We start from the raw sequence: 20,804 nt of genomic DNA, 5'->3' as shown, positions 1-20,804 counted from the left end.
GATTGGAAGCTCTATCCCCCATGGAGTAAGTGCTGGCAACACAAATAAAAATTATATGTTGGTTTTATTTCCTCATGAAGACATTAGAAAGAGTTAAAAATCCTGGTATCTAGCTAAGAAGGTGGCAGGAGAACAGACCTGGTTTTTGTTGCCATCATATTCCTCTATGGAAATAGAGGAGTCAATCCTCTATTTTAACACTATAATCTTGGGCAGAAGTAGACTCTGTAGAAAGGAAAGTAGTCTTACAGTAAGGGAAGTGCTAGTGATTTTCAGATAAATAGCACATTAAGAGCGTTGAAAGTGAGGTATTTAATAGGGCAAAATAATAGGCTTCACTCTAAACAAATGGCCTAATGATTTGCCAAACATCAAAGAACATATTTATTGCTAATTGAAAACAACTGCAGGGTAATATTTTCTCCCCAACCCACATAAGGCATCCCAAAATAGACTTCCTTAAGAATTTATATATATACTACTAGAGTCTCTATTCTTTTCTGAATATGCTCAAAATTTTAAAGATTTTCGTCATTTAACTGGTTACTCATATCTTCTTTCTCTGGTGTGTTTGAGAGAAACTCCTCCTCTTCACTGAAAGCTGAAGATATTATTTGTCTTCAGTGTTTTGTATGCATTTGGAGAAGGGGTGGAATAATTGGCAAGTCAGTAAAACACATAATAATACCTTCAACTCTGATCGCCTTTCATTATAACTAACAACAGTGAATTGGCCCACTATGATGCTGTTCAAATTCATTCTTGTACAGAAATAAGTTTTAGAGGATGAGAGAAAAATAACTTAATTGCTGCAGAATTAGGAAGCATTTTCACATTAATTCGTTTTCATTAAAGTCCTTAAATTAGAGTGTCATAATCTCTCTGAAGCTATGACAAATCAACAATCAGACCTAAAACTGAATCACTGCCCAGTTAAACCTTATCATTCATTATCTTGCTTTATCATATAAAACAATTTACTCCATTATGACCATGTATCAGCTCTGCAAACAGGAATAGACTATTTATTCAGATACCACACTATCATAAAATGCAGTTATCTCTGATGGACATAAGATTATAGTTTTACTGTTGGATTAAGATCTGAGCAAGAAAGGATAAAAAATCCATTGGCATGGAAAGCCAATGATTTACCCATGGATTGCTGTATGTAATTTTGGGGAATTTTCCTGAGAGAGGAAGGGTGATTTACATGCAACATGAATTTTTATTTACATCTCTCTCTCTCTGACTCTCTCTCTCAAGAAAGATAAAGGTTAATGTACTTATTTTTAAAAAGAAAGACTAGAATCTTTATTGAACACAAGAGGTTGAAATCTGCTTTCAATGTTCAAGCATATAGGAATCACTAAGATACAGTATTTGTCCTAGAAAAGCCTATAATGTAATGAAGAATAAAGAATATTATTAGATGATCCCTAGCCTGTACTCAATAATCTGAGAATAGGTAATTTTATCACAAGCAACCAAGAATATTTTAAAAAATTGACCATATCCTAGGCCACAATATGAAAGTCAATGAATAAAGAGAAATCATGTAGACTATGTAGTCTGCAACATATTTCAATAAAAATAATTTGATAACTAAAAAAGCTTCAAGTTTATTGGAATACTATAAACAACTGAGGAAACTGTAAGAAAGTAGGAGGGGCATAATAAAAAAGCTGCAGTATAAAGTAGAAAAATAGAAATTAATGATTGGAGAAAAAGCCAGCCAACCAACAAGTATTGAGAAAAGTAAGTCAAAAAAGTATTATTTGAAAGATTAGTAAAGTAGAAAAACCTCTGGCCATATGGGAGATAAAAACATACAAGATAGATGGAACAATTAAAAAACGTTAAGAATACAAAGAAAGAAACAGCCATGGATATGGTAGAGATTTATAAAACACGTAAAAGAAGTCTATGGACAATGTTTTACAATAAAATTGAACATCTGGTGACGGAATAGATTATTTCCCAGGAAATTATAACTTATAAAAAAGTCATCAAGAAGATATAAAGGGATGTGGATGGACGTAGAGACTGTCATACAGAGTGAAGTAAATCAAAAAGAGAAAAACATATATCATATATTAACGCATATATGTGGAATCTAGAAAAATGGTGCAGATGAACCAGTTTGCAGGGTAGAAATAGAAACACAGATGTAGAGAACAAACGTATTGACACCAAGGGGGGAAGTGGGTTGGGGGTGATAGTGGGATGAATGGGAGATTGGGATTGACATATATACACTAATATGTATATAAGAACCTGCTGTATAAAAATAAATAAATAAAATTCGAAAACAAAAAAGAAGATATAAAGGTATAAGAATGGGAAAGAAAAGAAAATTGTCACATGCAGATGATATAATTTTATATACAATAATTCAAAAGAAACTACTGGTTATATATTAGAATTTATATTTCAGCACCATGGCTGATTGTAAGATCAAAATATCAAAATTAGCAATGTTTCTATATAGGATCAACTAAAATTTACTTAAAATTTCTAAAAGGAATACACGAATTCCATGGCGGTACAGTGGTTAAGACTCCGCGCTTCCACTGCAGGGAACACGGGTTTGATCTCTGGTCAGGGAACTAAGATCCCGCATACCGTGCAGTGTGGCCGGAATAAATAAATAAATAAATACAAATAGAAGGAATGCAATTTATAAAACTAGAAACTTAAACTACTCAGAGATAACTCTAATGAAATGTGTGCAGCTCTTTCTTGAAAGAAATCACAACTTTATTGAAAGACACAAAATAAGATCTAAATAAAGGTAAGTACCATGTTCACGGATTACAATACTTATGTCACAAAGATATCAATTCATCCCAAATGAATCTTTAAATTCAAGCCAATTAAAAATATTCTAATAGATTGTTTGTGAACTTCATCAAGTTAATCTAAAATTTATATAAAGAACTGAGTACCAAGAACAGGGAGACACATTTTAAAAAGAAAGAAGACCTGTAGTATCAAATATTAAAACTTAATGTTAAGTTATAATGCTTAGAACAACGTGATATTGGTACAAGAATAGGCAAGTAAGCTGATGAAGCAAGACAAAGAGTTTGGAAAAATGTCTTTTATATGTAAAATAGGTATATTTATAAATTAGTGAGAAAACAAGAGACTAATAAATGTTGATGGAACAATTAATCATCTATTCAAATGGAAAAAATAAATTTTGATAATATACAGCACAAAAGATAAATTGCAAATGAATTAAAGGCCTAAATGTGAAAAGAAAACTAATGGTTTTGGAAGAAAATGTAGAAAAACAGCTTTATGATATTAGCATATAAAAGAATTTCTTAAATAAGCTGTAAAAATACAGCCTAAAAGAGAAGAGTGATAAATTTTAGTGTATTAAAATTGGCAACTTCTCTACAACAAATGGCATCCCGAGCAAAGCAAAAAGACAAACCACAAACTGGGAGGTGATATTTGTAACCTATTTAACCAATAAGAGATTAGTGTTCACAGTATGTAAATCTTTCAAATCATCAAGAACCTAACAAACAATCCAAAATAAAAATGGATCAAAAAGTCAACTTGCAGAGAAAGATACTCTACACTTGTTAATAAAAAGAAATGAAAAAGCGCCAACTTCACTGGTGATTAATGAAATATAAATTAAAATATTGAGCTATCCTTATATATCCATCTCACTGGCCAACATTTAAAATATCGAATAACCCCAGGTATTAGCAAGGATATGGAGCAGTGGAAACTATGGTACTATGCTAGTGCAATTATATTCACATTGATCATTAAGGACAAATTTTAGAAACATAATGTAGAATGAAAGCTTGCAGAATAACATACACAATGTGTTAGCACTTCATTGAAATTTTAAACACACTAACTCAGAGGAAGGAAAAAGGGATGGAGATGAGAATTTACAAGTTTCATTAAAAAAAAAAGCTACAGTGTTATATCTATAATAAATGCCATCACTTTAATCTACATGGTGGGCACATTACTGTCTCATATAATTTTCTTCATGGTTAAAATGTTTACCATTAAAAAATTAAAGCTACATAATCTTTTTTTTTTGCCTGTGTTTGGTCTTCGTTGCTGCGTTTTGGCTTTCTCTAATTGCAGCAAGTGGGGGCTACTCTTCCTTGCTGTGCGTGGGTTTCTCATTGCAGTGGCTTCTCTTGGGGAGCACGGGTCTAGGTGCGTGGGCTTCAGTAGTTGCAGCAGGGGGGCTCAGTAATTGTGGCTCATGGGCTCTACAGCACAGGCTTAGTAGTTGTGGCTCACGGACTTAGTTGCTCCGTGGCATGTAGGATCTTCCTGGACCAGGGATTGAACCCATGTCCCCTGCACTGGCAGGCGGATTCTTAACCACTGCACCACAAGGGAAGTCCCTATTTAAATATTTTAATATAACTAAGTGTCAAGTGTTTTCAATACTAAATTGAGTTTTGAATGATAAGCAAGTTTGAACCATGGGAAAAGAGGTGTGAAAGGTGATTTAGGCAGAGGAAATTATATAAATAGAGTCACAGAGTTATTGTAACAGCATTAAACATTTGAGGCAGCTCTTCAATATCCAGACCATAAAGTTAAAAAGTATAAATCATCTCTGTGAGATGAGCAGATGGAATGGAAGTGTAGGTGATCAATTGTGGGAACTTTTAATGCTTTGTTAGGGAGCCTATGCTCTATCCTAGATCAACTGAAGTATCTTAAGAAGGAGAGCCACCTAGTCATATTTACAATTTAGAAAGTGCTGAAGCTACTTTGTGGAGGATAGGTTTGGGAATTGTGGTGGCGATAATGAGAGGGGGAGACCAATTAGAAGGCTACGTTAACCAGTCTGGAAACAGACAAGACACTAAATTAACATGGTAACAATAGGAATGGTAAGAAAGAAACAGACTAGACATATATTTAGGAGGTAAAATTGGTAGAATTTGTTGACAGTGCATATGGGAGCCAGAAGAAAGAATGGATTTTTGCATTGAATATCTATGTGGATAATAGTAACATTAACAGAAAACTGGATATAATGGAGGAAAAGCAGATTAGGGTGGATGGTGAGTTTCGTTTTAAATACGTTATGTTTGGAGGTGTTTATGGAACATATTATAGCTATGTCCAGCCTGCAGTTGGCTATACCAGTCTAAAACTCAAGGGAAAGGTCAAAGCTGGATGTGAAGTAGTCATTCTCCCAAGAACAGAATATTAAATATATTTCTATATGGAAGGTTGGAGCTGATTTTAGTGGTTACTCATCACTTACTGCAGCATCATTTCTGCCTTTTCCAGAACTCAGTTACAACATTTAACATATCCCAGTATAAGAGGTGGGGACCCTATACTATGCAGGGTCCCTAATGTAATATAATATAAAAATATATTATATATTTTAAAAGAATGCTAAAGTATAATGTTTATTTACCTACCAGACATTTACTGAGCACCTGCCATGTATAGATATTGTGTTAGTAGCTCCAAATAGAGAAATGAATAAGATAGTCTCTGACTTCAAGGGTTTTACAATCTTGTCAAATACATAGGGATATATAGAAATTAAATTACAGTATACCTGAAACTAACACAACATTGTAAATCAACTATACTTCAGTAAAAAGTTTTTAAAAAATTAAGAATAGAATTGTGATATGATCCAGGTATTTCACTTCTGGGTAGTTTTCTAAAGAAAACAAAAACACTAATACAAATAGATATATGCACCCCAATGTTCATTGCAGCATTATTTACAATACCAAAGATATGGAAGCAACTGAAATGTCCATCCACAGATGATTGGATGAAGATATGTCATACATATACAATGGAGTATTACTCAGCCTTAAAAAACTCTGAAACTGCAACAAAATGAATAGATCTAGAGGGTAGTATGCTAAGTGAAATAGAGAAAGACAAACACTGCATGATCTCATGTTTAGAATCTAGAAAACAAAGCAAAATGAAAACAAACTCATAGATATAGAGAAAAAAATGGGTGATTGCCAGAGGGGAGGGAATGGGGACTGGGAGAAATAAGTGAAGGGGAATAAGAGGTAAAAACCTACAGTTATAAAATAAATGAGCCACGAGGTTGTAATATACAGCACAAGGAATATGATCAATAATTCTCTAATAACTTTGTATGGGGACAGATTGTTCTTAGACATCTTGGTGATCATTTCATGTATGCAAATGTCAAATCACTATGTAGTACACCTGAAACTAACATAATATTCTATCAATTATATTTCAATAATAAAAAATTGTGTCTTTTAAACAGCCAAAACATTTGAAAATATCAATAAAAGAAAATTTACCTTTTGAAATATTAAAAAAATAAATTACAAAGTGAGACGGAAGTATAAAGATATACAGAGGAAGAAGCAATTAATTCTCTTTGTGTATAGGATGTCAGGAAAGTTTCCCAGAATACATAACATCAGAGATGTCTTTTTAAAGATGAAGAGGACTCTGGTTGATGAGGGACAACAGTGGGAGGAAGAAATATTTTGGGCAGAGAAAATAGTATCATTTCTTGTGTCACAGTAACCAGCCTGATGCATTTGAGAATGATAATTTGGCATTACCTGGGGATGAAATGGAAGGGAGATCGGTTAGTTGGCAGTATGATTAGAGAGGTAGTGAAAGCTATTCACAAAAAATTTCTAGATACCTTTCTGTCCACAATAGTTCACTTATCTAAAGGTTTTAATATAAAGTAGTATTTTTGAATTATGGAAGGAGAAATGGTGAATCAGGATAAGTGGAGGAATTAGACATGACAAGTAAAGATTGGAGGCACAGGCACAACCAAGATCAGATTTAACCTCAGCCTCCAATTGAATTAATTTCATAAAGGGTCACTTATCAAATTCCAACACAAGTCAGGCAAATGTTTACCTAGATTGACTAGCAATTGCATGAGTACTTGCCTCCAAATAAACATTCATTTTCTGTCCCTAAATCCCAATACTGATTATATTCTCTCATGTCTTGACTCTTTTCCACTGGGGCTATTCTAACCTTGTCAAACTGTGATGCTGACACTGCATTTACTTTCTGCTATCTGCTCTTTCTTCACTTGACAGATTCCCAAAGGATGTATTATGTTCCTTAAGTAACTGTCTAGGTCTCTGCCACAGAATTCAGTGACAGCTTTTTAGGTATGATTTTGTGAAAGGACTGATGTGTTGAAATCTTTTACTGTTTGTGTCACTTCTAGCAATGGCTGATATGTCATCATGCTCATTAAACCTTTTTACTATACTAACCTTGCAGAATGATTTGCCATTCTTTGCTTTGTCTTTTTCCATAATGTAGCAATCATAAGCATAGCTAAAAGCCCCTAAATACTACTTACTAGGACTTCTAATGATGCTCACAGACTTACTTCTAAGTAGGAGTATAACCTGCAGTTTACATACTGACAACACAAATTTCTTGATGCAAGAGGACTGCTAGGAGATGATTATAATGCTCATAAAAATGTCATATTTCTTAGGAGTTCTGTGTTTATATTTGGTGATGAATTTTCTTCTGATTCTCTTTAACAACAAGATAGATTTTTGTTTTGTTTTGTTTTGTTTTTTCAGTACGCGGGCCTCTCACTGTTGTGGCCTCACCCGTTGAGGAGCACAGGCTCTGGGGCCATGGCTCACAGGCCCAGCCACTCTGTGGCATGTGGGATCTTCCTGGACCAGGGCACGAACCCGTGTCCCCTGCATCAGCAGGCACACTCTCAACCACTGTACCACCAGGGAAGCCCTAGATTTTTTATTTACATGAACTATCCAGCCAAACCTGCCTGAAGGCCAAGTGATGTGTTATATTTGGCCATATGACATTTCTCAGAAATTGTAATTTGAAAATAGAATTTGATGTGTGAATGTATATAAATAGCATTATTTGTTATTAAAGTACAGAACTATCAATTCATAATAATATGTGACCTGTAAATCTATTTTTAAAACAATAAATGTAGGCCTTTATGTCATCTTTCAATGGGCCTAAATCTAGTTGCTGTTCTCTCTCTAAATCGGCAAATGGTCCTTTTAGGTTTGGCTTCCTGAGAACCCCCTAAGTGGTAAATCAAGTTGGTATAGAAAGACGTGTGTGTCCCCCATTTGAAAATTTTATTTACTTATTTATTTTTGGCCGCAACACACAGTATGCGGGATCTCAGTTTCCCTACCAGGGATCGAACCCGTGCCCCCTGCAGTGGAAGCGCAGAGTCTTAACAATTGGACTGTCAAGGAAGTCCCATGCATTCTATCTGTTTCCTTCAAATGAAATGCTCTCCTTTATTCAGATGCTACTGTGCTTCATGGAATTCCTCAAGCCATATGCTTTACTTGAACTCTGATATTCATTGATTATTTGTAGGTGTTAGTCTTCTTTCCCCAGTGATACTGTAAACTTTTCTATGACTCTCACATACTTGAATTGAAGAAATCACTAGCCATTTAAACTGGTACATTTCAACAAATGTTCGATGTTCCAGAAGGACCATTCATTCGTGAATTCATTCAATAAATTTTATTGAACTCTTACAATATGCCACACACTGTTTTAGGCAACAGAGATGTATCAGTGACCAAGACAACAATAAAAAATTAGAACATCACTGAATTTTAGTTTTAGTTAGGGGAATCTAGACAATACATAAACAAGTTAAAAATATAGTATGTCAGTTTCTCATAAAGACTATTAAGAAAATAAAACAGGGAAGGGACATAGGGTATGCTTCTAGTGCATAATAAGAATAGTTGTTTTGAAGTGCATAATATTGTATTATTAACTATGGGCACTATGTTGGGTTGGATGGCAGATCTCTAGAATTTATTCATCCAGCACAAATGAAACTTTATACCCATTGAATAACAACTCTTATTTGTCCTGTCTGGGCTTGGTTATCATTTCTTAGGGTAACTTTACTTAACTACACTGACTGGATTATGTCCTACTAGTATGCATATCCTTCCCCTCCAATGTATCTTCACACTCAATTGTTTATTTAATCATCCATAATTATGTGTTTAATATCTAACGCATGTACTAGAATGCAAGTTTCATGAGGGCAGGGATCTGTTTTGTTGATGCCTATTCCTTTCGCACCAAGCATATTGCCTGAAGTTACCAAAGCAATACATACATACACACACAAAGTTTAACTGACTAGCTTAATGATGAAGGGGTCATGTTTTATATCCTCATAGTGTCTAGACATAACTCTTTTTGACTGATCCTTGCTTTATTGTAATAAAACAGTTAGCCAAGTTTGCATGGAAGGAAATGAGGATTTAGTGAACGTATTAGGACACAGGAGACTTCCACAAACATTTAGAAGAAAAGATCATCAACATGAATATCAACAAAATCACCAGATATAACAAGTTTAGCCAAAAATATAACAAATACTACTGAGCACTTATTATTCACCAGGCATTGCTCTAAACGTTTGAGATACATCAGTGACTAAAACAGAGTAAAATCCCTCCTGCCACATAATGGAGTTTGCATTTTGGGGCAGGAGAAGATAGACAAGACCATAAAAAATCAGTAAATCATATATACTGAGAAGATGGTCAGTGCTATGGGAAAAAAATGGAGCAGAGTAAAGGAAACTGGGAATTCAATTCCAAGAAGGGTTAACGGGTAAGCCTCATTGAGCAGGTGATACTTGAGACATGTTGGAAAAAATTTTACCCTGAGAATGAGGAAAATAAGTGGTGCAAAGTCAGTAAAATAGTCTAGAAAAGATTAAATCACATATCTGAGTGCAGAGGGAAATAAGGCCTAAGTGAGTCAGGGACATTAGTAAGAGGGGAGAGAAGTTTTCTGTTCGATTTATAATTCAGGATTTAGCTTTTCAACAAAAATTAAGTTAGAGTTGCAACAAAATCAAAGAAAAAGTGTATATCATTTGCTAAGAGAAAACATTAAAACATATTTTCAGTTAAAAGTTCAAGCTATTTAGAGATGAAATGAGAATCTTACCATTTTTACTGATGTCGAGTTCTTTAAGGTTAACTAAACTAGCAATAGTGGTTGGCAGATTTGAAAGGTCATTGTCAGGAATACTTAGCTTTCTTAGAGCTTGACAGTTGAACAATTGCTGTAAAAAGAAAATAATAATTCATTAGATCTCAATTTGGTTAAATCCATTCATATACAAACTTAGTAACAAAATTCAATTCACCATCTTTACAAATGTGATAGTAAAAGGGCCCAACCCGAAAAGGCTCACCTTCTTCCACACTCATCTTCTGGATTCTCTTCAGAGTTTTTTCACATTCCATTGCCATGTTAGTACCTCCCTACTCTCTGCTACCCACATTCACCACCCAAGGTATTCTACTTTTCCCCTTCTGTTTAACATTAGTGTTCAATTTGCCACTGAACTAATTGATTTATTTTTTTCTTTGAAATAACTTCTGGAGTAGCCCCTTCCTTTTTATTCTCACAGCTACCAGGATTACCTCAATTCTCTTTCTCCACAACCACAAATTTCTTCCATTTAATCATGTTGAACAGTTGTTTATCTGACATGCAAGAACTGCAATACAGTTGAATACATGAGCTCACATTTCTTTTGTGTGTCCCCACACTGCTTCATAAATATCTACCAAATGAAACATTTAATCTCTGATACTTGGTGAAAAATAACCACTAGTGATTGGCTCACTTCTGCAACCAATCCAAAAGTACTAGATGGGGAAGAGTCAAGTGTTAATGTAATGGTTCTTAAATCCAGCATGGTTTTAATCACTGGTGGGTGGAGGTGCTTGGTTAAAATGTGGGTCCTTGGGCTTTACCCAAAGAAGTACTGATATGGTGGGTCTGGGATGAAGATCAAAATCTTCATTTTTAACAAACACTCTAGTTATCTGGTTATTTTTATGTAGGTGTTTCCAGTATCACATTTCTGGAAACAATATGGTTAGATTTTTTAGCTATGTCCATCTCATCTTGACTAATCAAGATTTGAACAGCTGGATCAGAATTTTTGATTCATTTCTGGAAAAATTATCTTAATGAGATCTTTTCTGTTGGACATTTCTAATTCTGTTTTGCTGAATTTCCACAGATGAAGTCTCTGGTATCCATGACTATGCAATTGGCCCACAGTACATTTAACTGCTGCTTGTTCTTAAATGTAATTCATAATTTATAGGCAAAACAATGTAGTATGTGGTTGTTATTTCTTAACTCATTAGCTTTTAAAAAAATAGATTGTGCTGGTTATTACTTAAGATAGAATATGTAGTTTCTTGCTTTTGGCTCCTTACAAAGATCATTTGCAATACTTCATGTAGTACTAGGATTTTAATATTCTCCATAGAAATGTTGCTACTTCTTTTTATAAAGTCTAAAAATGAGAACTTTGATAGATAGTTTCTGCTAACTACTAATTTTCCCTTTAAAAAGAGAAAAAAAATATGTCTACACTCATGGTCAAAGTTAATTTAAGTTTTTGTCCAGTCCCTATCATTCTGTTAGGACCATTGCACTACATGCAATGTGGTTAGTTATAGATGCATAGATTTAAAAATATCAATTGCCTCTTGGCTGATACTGGTAAGATGTATTAACTAATTTTTAGTCTGATTGTTATAACCATTTTATGTAAAATTCAGACAAATTATTTTCAAAACTGTTTTTTGCTTTGTAAATTCAAGCCTCATCTCAACTAAATACTCAGTTTATCTCAAGAATTAATAGAGGTCCCTATATTCTTCTTCAATTTTAAATGAAGCCACATCAGGAACAAAAGATTTGGGCACTCCTGAACACCCTATTACATAAGAGCATCCAAGATCCTAAGATCTTGAGAGAGGCTAAGAGCATGGCATTTGGAATCAGATTCATGTAGATTTAATCCCCACTTACCTACTCACTTGCTGTGTGATCTTGGGAAAGTTACCTAATATCTCTGAATTCTATCAATTTCCTCATCTGTAAAGTGGGGACAATAACATTGCCTAACTTGAAGGATTGTTGAGAGGATTAAATGAGTTACTATATGTCATCAGTTCTAAGTCTTGCACTTTTTCATGTATTAAAATCTTTGCTGTCTGGGATTCATCTTCCAATCAACATTGTTATATCTGTAAGCAGTGTTTTTTTTTTTTCTTAGTGGTACTACAATAATGGTAATGGTGTTTCTTATAATCAGTGGCCTTGGGTTTGATGAAATGAATTACTTGTAAAAGTGTAAAACTGTGTTTGGCACATAGTAAGAGTTGACAACTGTTAGCAATTACTAATATTTAAATGTTAATACAGAAAGAGAAATATACCTATATAATAATCTATTTCTTACTTTTCTAGATGATGAGGTCTCTGAAGGCAGGAGTCATGTCTGATTCATCTTGGTGTCAACCTGTTTCACCTTTGTATATATCAAAGTGACTAGCACAGTGTCTTTTACATAGTGTATGTTGCATAAATATCTTTGAAAATATACTTAGATAAGTAAAGAGAAAATGAAGAGAATGTTAAGCTCCAGCTGAGTGGTAGTTCACTGGTTTGGAAGTTTCAGATAGATAAACAATCTCAATGGAATCTAAATTTAATAAACAAACAGTGAACTCTTGAATATGAGTCATGATGTCTATAAAGTGGCAAAGAAATTAAGAAGGCATTTTAGTAATTCTTTCAATATTCATGTTTTGAATGAAAATGATGTAAAGAATGATCATGAAATAGCTGTAATTCTTCAATATAGTATAAAACAACAACTCTAATAGCTAATTAAAGGAAGACTTAATGACTATGCCAAGGTAAATATCAGATATAATGAAAACACACTGGTAGAATATCTGCCCTAAGTTATATTGATGATGGTGACAAGGTTGACTCATGAAAGTATTTCTGGAAGAGGTAATAAAAAATGGATCACCTAAGAGCCAGCACAAATTAGCCAGATGAAGGCTAAAGAGGGATAATGTTGTATTTGTAGAAATTAAAGATACTCCAAATTCAAAGACTGTGTAACTCAAACTAGTTTCAAATATTTGCTTGACAGCATGAGGATATTTGGATCATGGAGTGAAATCTCTGCATCCACAACATCTACATGCATTTAAAATATATTTATTGAACACCTATTATATAGTATGGTCTATGTTCAGCACTGAGGGTAAGGATGTGAAAAGATACCCATCAATTTCTATTTTCAGCAGTATGATGGACTAAATATTCAAAGAAAAACTTTTTAGTACAGCAAAATCATACACACACACACACACACACACACATTCCTTTAATGCATAGGTGAGCTATGGCTGCAAAATACTGGAATTTCTCAAATTCCAGAATAACAAGAAAATGCTAATACACCGAGTTAAGTGGGTCTGTATTTAGCTTTTGCTCTGGTGGTATCTGTTGGTTTCTGGTGGCTGAAGACTGAGGGTTTTTTTTGTTTGTTTGTTTGTTTTGCAACTGGAAGCATAGAAGACTGCTTGGGATTTGAACAGAGGTTGGAGATTGGCTTAGAGACCACTCCATACCTAGTTGGGTTCTCCTGAGAGTGATGCCATCAGTGAGTGAAGTTAAAAAAACAAACTGGGTCCTGCAAAAGGAGTCAGTGGTGAATGCATGATTTTCTCAGTTTTGTCTCTGAGTAAAGCGAGAAGAAAGAAAGGAAGGAAGGAAGAAAGAAAGAAAGGAAGGAAGGAAGGAAAGAAGGAAGGAAGGAAGAATGGAAGAATAGAAAGAAAGAAAGAAAGAAAGAAAGAGAAAGAAAGAAAAAAAAGAGGGAGGAAAAGAGGGAGGAGGAAGAAAAGGAGGGAGAAAGGAAGGAGGGAGGGAAGGAAAGTAGGAAGGAAGGAAGGGAAAAAGAGAGAGGGAGGGAGGGAGGGAGAAAAAAGAAGATAGGGAGAAAAAGAGAGAGAGAACAAATAAAACAAAAACAAAATGTCTAATTGTGGGATTAAAAAGTCAGTGTAGGTCAAAACAGAAAGCGGTATGGTAGTGGCATAAAAACAGATATACAGATCAATGGAGCAGAATTGAGAGCCCAGAAATAAACCCACTCATGTATGGTCAACAAATGTTTGACAAGAGAGCCAAAAGAATGCAATGGGAAAAGGATAGTCTCTTCAATAAATGGTGTTGGGAAAACTGGATAACCACAAGCAGAAAATGAAATTAGACACCTATCTTATACCACTCACAAAAAAATAACTCAAAATAAATTAAAGACTTAAATGTGAGACCTGAAACTGTAGAATTCCTAGAAGAAAACATAGGAAAAAATCTCCTTGACATTGGTTTTGGCAAAGATTTTTTGTGTATGATACCAAAAGCAAAGTCAACAAAAGCAAAAATAAACAAGTAGGACTACATCAAACTAAAAAGTTTGTGCAGAGCAAAAGAAGCAATCAGCAAAAATAAAAAGGTAAACTCTGGAATGGGAGAAAATACCTGCAAACCATTTATCTGAAAAGGGGTTAATATCCAAAATACACATAAAACTCATACAACTCAATAGTAAAAAAAAAAAAAAAAAAAAAAATCTAATTAAAAAATGGGCAAAATATTTGAATAGACACTTTTCCAAAGAAGACATACAGATGGTCAATAGGTATATGAAAAGATGCTTGTCATCACCAGTCATCAGGGAAATGCAAATCAAAATCACAATGAGCTAAGAACTCACACCTGCTGTCATCAAAAAGACCAGAAACAACAAGTGTTGGCAAGGGTGTGGAGGAAAGGGAACCTGTGTACATTACTGGTGGGAATGTAATTGGCACAGCCATCATGAAAAACAACATGGAGGTTCCTCAAAATATAAAAAATAGAACCACCATATGATACAGTAATCCCTGTAACTTCTGCATGTATATCCAAAAGAAATAAAAACACTATCTCAAAGATGTATCTGCACCCCAATTTCACTGCAGACAAGACATGGAAACAACCTAAGCGTCCATCAATAGATGAATGGATAAAGATGTGAGATCTATACATATGTATATATATGCACTATACTATCCATGAATGGTTGAATTCTCAGATGTGGAACCATGGATCTGGAGATCCAACTATGGACTTGAGCATCCACAGATTTTGGTATCCGTGGCAGGTCCTGAAACAAATCCCTCACAGACGCCAAGGGAAGACTATATACAGATTTACAGCTGTCTGGGGGTTTACGCCCCTAACTCCCATGTTGTTCAAGAGTCAACTCTATATACAATGAAATATTATTCATCCATAAAAAACATAAAAATTCTGTCTTTTGTCACAAAATGGATGGACCTTGAAGGCATTATGCTAAATGAAATAAATCAGATAAAGACAAATATTTACTGTATGATCTCACTTATATGTGGAATCTAAAAAAGCTGAACTCATAGAAATAGAGAGTAGTATGGTGATTGTCAGAAGCTGGGGGGCGGGAGAAATGGGAAGATGTTGGTTAAAGGGCACAAATTCCCAGCTGTAAGATAAATAATATCTTGAGAGGTAATGCACAGCATAGTGACTATAATTATCAACACTGTATTATATACTTGAAAGTTTTTAAGAAAGTAGATCTTAACTGTTATCAGCACACACACACAAACTGTAATTATGTGAAGGGATTGAGATGTGGTACGCTATTGGTAACTTACTACATTTTTGTGGTACTCATTTTGCAATATATACATGTATCTAATCATCACATTGTACACTTTAAACTTACATATGTTACATGTCAATAATATCTCAGTAAAGCTGGGGAAAATCAACATAGAGCTAAAATTCTGAACAACAGAGGCCTATGTGTCAGAAAAAAGGGAAACAAAAACATTCTTAGATTTTTGCATTGTTTGGGAGGAGGGTAAAGACACTAATTAACTTTAGATTAAAGTTAAGTATGAATGTTAAAATTTCTAGGGTAACAATTAAAGAAATATAAATAAGGTGTATGATTTCATAGTGGGTAGAAACAAAATAAATGGAATGAGATAGAGAAAATAAAGATCTTTAATACACATAAGTAAATATTTACATATAATATAATCTTTAATACATATAAGTAAATACTTTGAAGAAATAAGACAGATAGAAATGAAGAGTAGAATGGGATAAATTAATACAAATATACCAATAGCTGCCATTAATAAATATGGATTAATCTCTCCAATTAAAAAAAAGACTATCAGAGTGGACTAAAATTAAACATAATCAAGTTATATCCTATTAACAGTGATACACCCAAAACTTGATGGAAGAAAGATAAAACTGGCAAAATTAACCAAAAGAAAGCTAATGCAGCAATACTGATTTAAAGCAAAATGCATTACTAGAGAGATAGTGACTTTATGTTAGTAAACACTTCATCTCACCAGGAATATATAATTCTAAACTTGTATGCACCTAGTATCATAGCTTTAAAATAGTTAAAGAAAAAGTTGACATATCTACAAGGAGATATTGCAAATCTACTATCATAATAGGGTATTTTAACATGTATCTCTCAATAATTAATTTAACACAGATAAAAATAAAAGAAAAGGTACAGAAGAATTGATGGCCACTAGCTTGTCCTAGTGGACACATATAGAACATTAAACTCAACTACTATAGAGTACTTTTTTAAAAAGCGCATATGAAAACCTTGTGATTAGCCATGTACTAGATAGACATAAAGGAAGGCTCAACAGACTTCAAAGAATTAGTAATAAAAAGACCAAAATCTTGGACCATAATGCAATTGTTATAAATTATTAACCAAAAGATAGCTTTAAAAGCTTCTATATTTGGATATATATAAAGTTAAATTTAATAATCCTGGGTCAGAGAAGAAATCACACTGGAAATTACAAAATATAAGCAAATAATAGCAAAATATTAGCAAATAATAACAAAATATTACCTGTCTAAAATGGCAGAATACAGCTAGAGTAATTGGCAGTAAATTGTAGCCTGAAATGCTTACATTAGGAAAGATAATCAGGTGAAAATGAATGAGTTAAGCATGCAGCTTAAGAAGACAAAAAAATGTTAACAGAATGTAGAAGGGAAGCAACAATAAAGAAGAGTCCTTTACAACTCACAGTGGTCTATGAAGTAGGAAAACTAGAGATTCTGAAACAAGCCCCAGAGTGGGAGCTCCTCAAACAGAGGGACCACGTCTCTTCCAGGTCACTGTATGTATCTTATGATAGTTTTTGTCTTTTTAACATTTTTTACTGTGAAATCTAAATACACAAGAGTGTATATAATATGTATTTTTTTAAATTATGATATTATAAAATAAAGAGCCATACTCCTCAATCCAGCTTAAGAAAGCTACTTTATTCTCCTCCCAATCATGTCCCTTTGTCACCTACCTGATCCACCAAAAAACAACCAATTTCTCATTCTCTTGCTTTTTACCACAGTTCTAGTAATCCTAAATATAGATATTGTTTAGATTTGTCTGTTAATTTTTATATAAATGGAATAATAGGGTATACTTTCTTCTGTAACTTGACTTTTTCATTCAATGCTGTGTTTTAACATTATTCCATGTTTATGCATATAATCGATTAATTCACCTTTACTACTTTATGCTTCATATAACACAATTTTCTCATGTAGTCTACTGTTCACAGACTTTTGGGTTATTTCATTTTTTTGAACAACGTTGCTGAGAATATTCTTATATACATCTGCTAGTGCGCATATACAAATGTTTCTTTGAGGAGGTAGGAAAATTTACTAAGTAATAGAATTTGTATTTTTCCCAATGTGACTGTAACAATTTAAAGTCCCACCAACAGGGATAAGAATTATTTCTTCATATTATTTCCAAAATTTGATATTTTCAGGCTATTTTTCCAATCTGTGGTATGTAAAATGGTAACAATTTATTACTAAAAAAGTTGAACACCTTTTCGTGTTTTATCCATTTGAAAGAGTTCATCACATATTCTGAATACGAATTTTTGGACAGTTCTCTCAATATATGGCTCATCATTCCATTCTTTTTATGGTAGTTCTGATAAAAAGACTTTTACAATAGTCAAATTTATCTCTCAGTTTGAATGTGTGCAGATGGTCTCCTATTTTTTCCCTACCTAAAAGTTTTAATGCTTTGATTTGACTCATTTGGAATTTATTTTTGAGAATGATGTGAAGCAAGGATCCATTCTTTTCTCTTTACAGATGACCAGTTGTTCCATTTAAAAATAGGTCATTAATTTGTCCACTGATTTGCAAGACAAGTTCTGTTGGATTTCCACATAAGTACGGGTCAGTCTTTGGACTTTCTATTTCTAGTCCACTGGTCTATTTGTCTATCTCTCATTCCAGCTGGGTCACCAGAAATCTAAGACTCTGATTTGTGTTTGTGCCAGAAAAGAATGGGGAAGGAATATAGAGAATTCCTGGAGAAGGAAGAAAGAGTCCATCTAGGTTTTGAGAGAGAAGTTCTGTGAGCAGAAGGTAGGGTGGAGAAGTAGGGGTAGATTGGGAAGCACAGAGCAGTTCAGGAAGCTGTAAGAGGAGGAAAGGACCAGAGGTATGTTAGGAATGGCAAAAAATTAAAAGTGACTCTAAGTTTCGTGGAGGGGGATAGAAAATGTAGATTTCAGCCAGAAAGTGAAAGGGTTTAACAGTCAGGGCTTTATCCCACAGGAGGTGTTCAGATGGTGATTTTTAATCATTTTTGAGTCAACCTTACTGAGACTCTCTTCAGAAACATACACACACACACACACACACACACACACACACACATACACATTTGCCGCCAATTTCAAGGAGCTTGCAAATCACTGGAAGCCCATGTATGGTTCTGTGGACCACATTAAGGACCTCCATGTGACTTCTAAAAAGGCAAATGTGATCAGGTCCATCTCCTGCTTATACTTTTTCAGTGGCTCTCTTCTCTCTTCAGGACAAAGTCCACGTTTCTTAATATGGCTTTCAATGCCCTTTACCTCTATAGAGTCTTATCTTGTCATTCCCCTGTCTCTTGTCTTTTTCTCATACCTTCCCTCCTACCATCCTGCATGACCACATCTCCAGACACACTGAGCAGCTGCCAGTTTCTGTATCCACCATGCTCTGCCTTTGTAAATGCCAGGTCTCCAGCTGAAGCTTTTTTCCACCTCGCCCTATCTCACCTCCCTTCTACCGTCTTTTCCAAGCTCAGGCCCTCTAACCTTTCTGGTCACAGCTTAAGACTGGTTCACATGCTCCATTTGTGTACTTTCATAACATTCTGTATTTATCTCTATTGAAGCCTGGATGCCCCTGTTTTGGGATTACTAGACCGTAAGCTTCTTTAGTTTCTGCAGCATCTGCAGTGTATAATGTAACGCCTGACACGTTGTACTTTCTCAGTAAATAGTTGTCCTTTCATGAAAATTCTTAGGCAGGGGAGTGGCAAATAATAAGATAGTGCCATTTCTTAAGTGCCTATTAATAGGTGCAAGGCACTAACCTAGATTTTATAGTATATGATCTACTTCTTGCAACAATGTTGTAAGGAAGGTATTATTATTTCTACTTTGCAGATGAGAAAACTCAGGAGGTTAACTTTTACAAGGTCATATATGTAGGAAGTGCCAGAACCAGCATTCAAATTCAGTTTTGTCTGGTACAAGGCCATTTCTACTTCAGTGCATTGTTTCCTCTGTACCATCAGATTTGTGCTTGGGAGAGACAATAGTGATGACTGACAACAGCTGGTGGCTGTCTGGTAGGGGAAAGTGAATGAGATAGGGGGAGTCTTCCACCCATAATAATGGTCCTACGGGGGTTAGAGGAGAAGACTCGGATTCAGTGACTATCTTTTGACAGCAAAAATCTAAATTAGAGTAAATCTGAGTATATGTTATAGCACTTTGCTAACCCTGAAGTGCTACATAAATGCAAAGTATTATAATTTGGATTAGCATTTTATTATCACCTTTACACTCAAGCTTGGAAAATTAAGGACACAATGACGACATCATGAATGTGAATGACCAGATCTCAAAACATAGTTCCTTAGAAAAAATAAGATAGGGTGTTTATTTTTTCCACTACAAATTTAAAAAGCATTAGTTGCTTGTGAATTGTAGAGACAAACCCTTTTCCTGAGAAGTTTCATGTAAGATTATAAATATTCAATGAGACTGTTATTGATGCCCTATGTTGGCACAAGTGGATTCCACCAGGGAAAAGAACTAATTGTCTAATGAGTTGGCATTACTGAATGGCTGGTTTCGTAGAAGTTCTTCCTTTGAATTCCTTTACAATTATTCAGGCTACAGTGTTTCCAAATTCATTTGAAAGCTGTTTCAAAGAAATAATTATTTTGTACACATTACAATAAAATGTTTTAAACTTCTTTAGTTTAATACAAGTGTTAATAATTATCTTTAGTTAGAAAAGGGCCAACTCAAAAATAATAGAATAAAAGTAGTTTTAATGTATGCACTTGGTGAAATTGTAGGCTTCTAAATATGACATTCATTCACTTCTTTCTTTCTTTACTTCCTCCCTCTTTCCTTCCTTCCTCCCTTCCCTCTCTCCTTCCTTTTCTTCCTATCTTCTTCCTTTCTTTCCTGCCTATTTCCCTTCCTTCCTGACTGCTTATATTCAGTGAGCACTTCTTGAACATCTACTTAGTGACAGACACAGCACCAGGACCCAAAGAAGAATAACAATGTATCCCCTTCCTCAAGAATACAGTCACCTAGCAGTTATAAATACACACAAAAAATAAGATGCAATGTAGTAAATACTAGATAAATACTACAACAGAGAGAGGGCTTTGCAAAGTGCATATTATTCCAAAAGAAACATTGCTAGACTTTGCCCTTAACCTAGAG

General features: G+C 34.4%; 1 protein-coding gene across 3 annotated transcripts in view; it reads right to left on the bottom strand.

The window, feature by feature from the left end:
- LRRC7 (leucine rich repeat containing 7) overlaps positions 1-20,804 on the bottom strand; it is a gene marked incomplete at both ends in the record, with an annotated part of 384,656 nt that overhangs the window by 281,268 nt on the left and 82,584 nt on the right. For all 3 annotated transcript variants that reach the window (XM_079697001.1, XM_079697002.1, XM_079697003.1), the window contains one exon: positions 10,000-10,117. In XM_079697001.1, coding sequence (XP_079553127.1) covers positions 10,000-10,117 — 118 coding nt within the window. The remainder of the gene's footprint in view (positions 1-9,999; positions 10,118-20,804) is intronic.

This window comes from Hyperoodon ampullatus, assembly GCF_949752795.1.
Source record: "Hyperoodon ampullatus genome assembly, chromosome: 2".
Lineage (NCBI taxonomy): Eukaryota > Metazoa > Chordata > Mammalia > Artiodactyla > Ziphiidae > Hyperoodon > Hyperoodon ampullatus.
The sequence above is the reverse complement of the archived record's forward strand: the minus strand, read 5'-3'. Positions and strand labels throughout refer to the sequence as shown.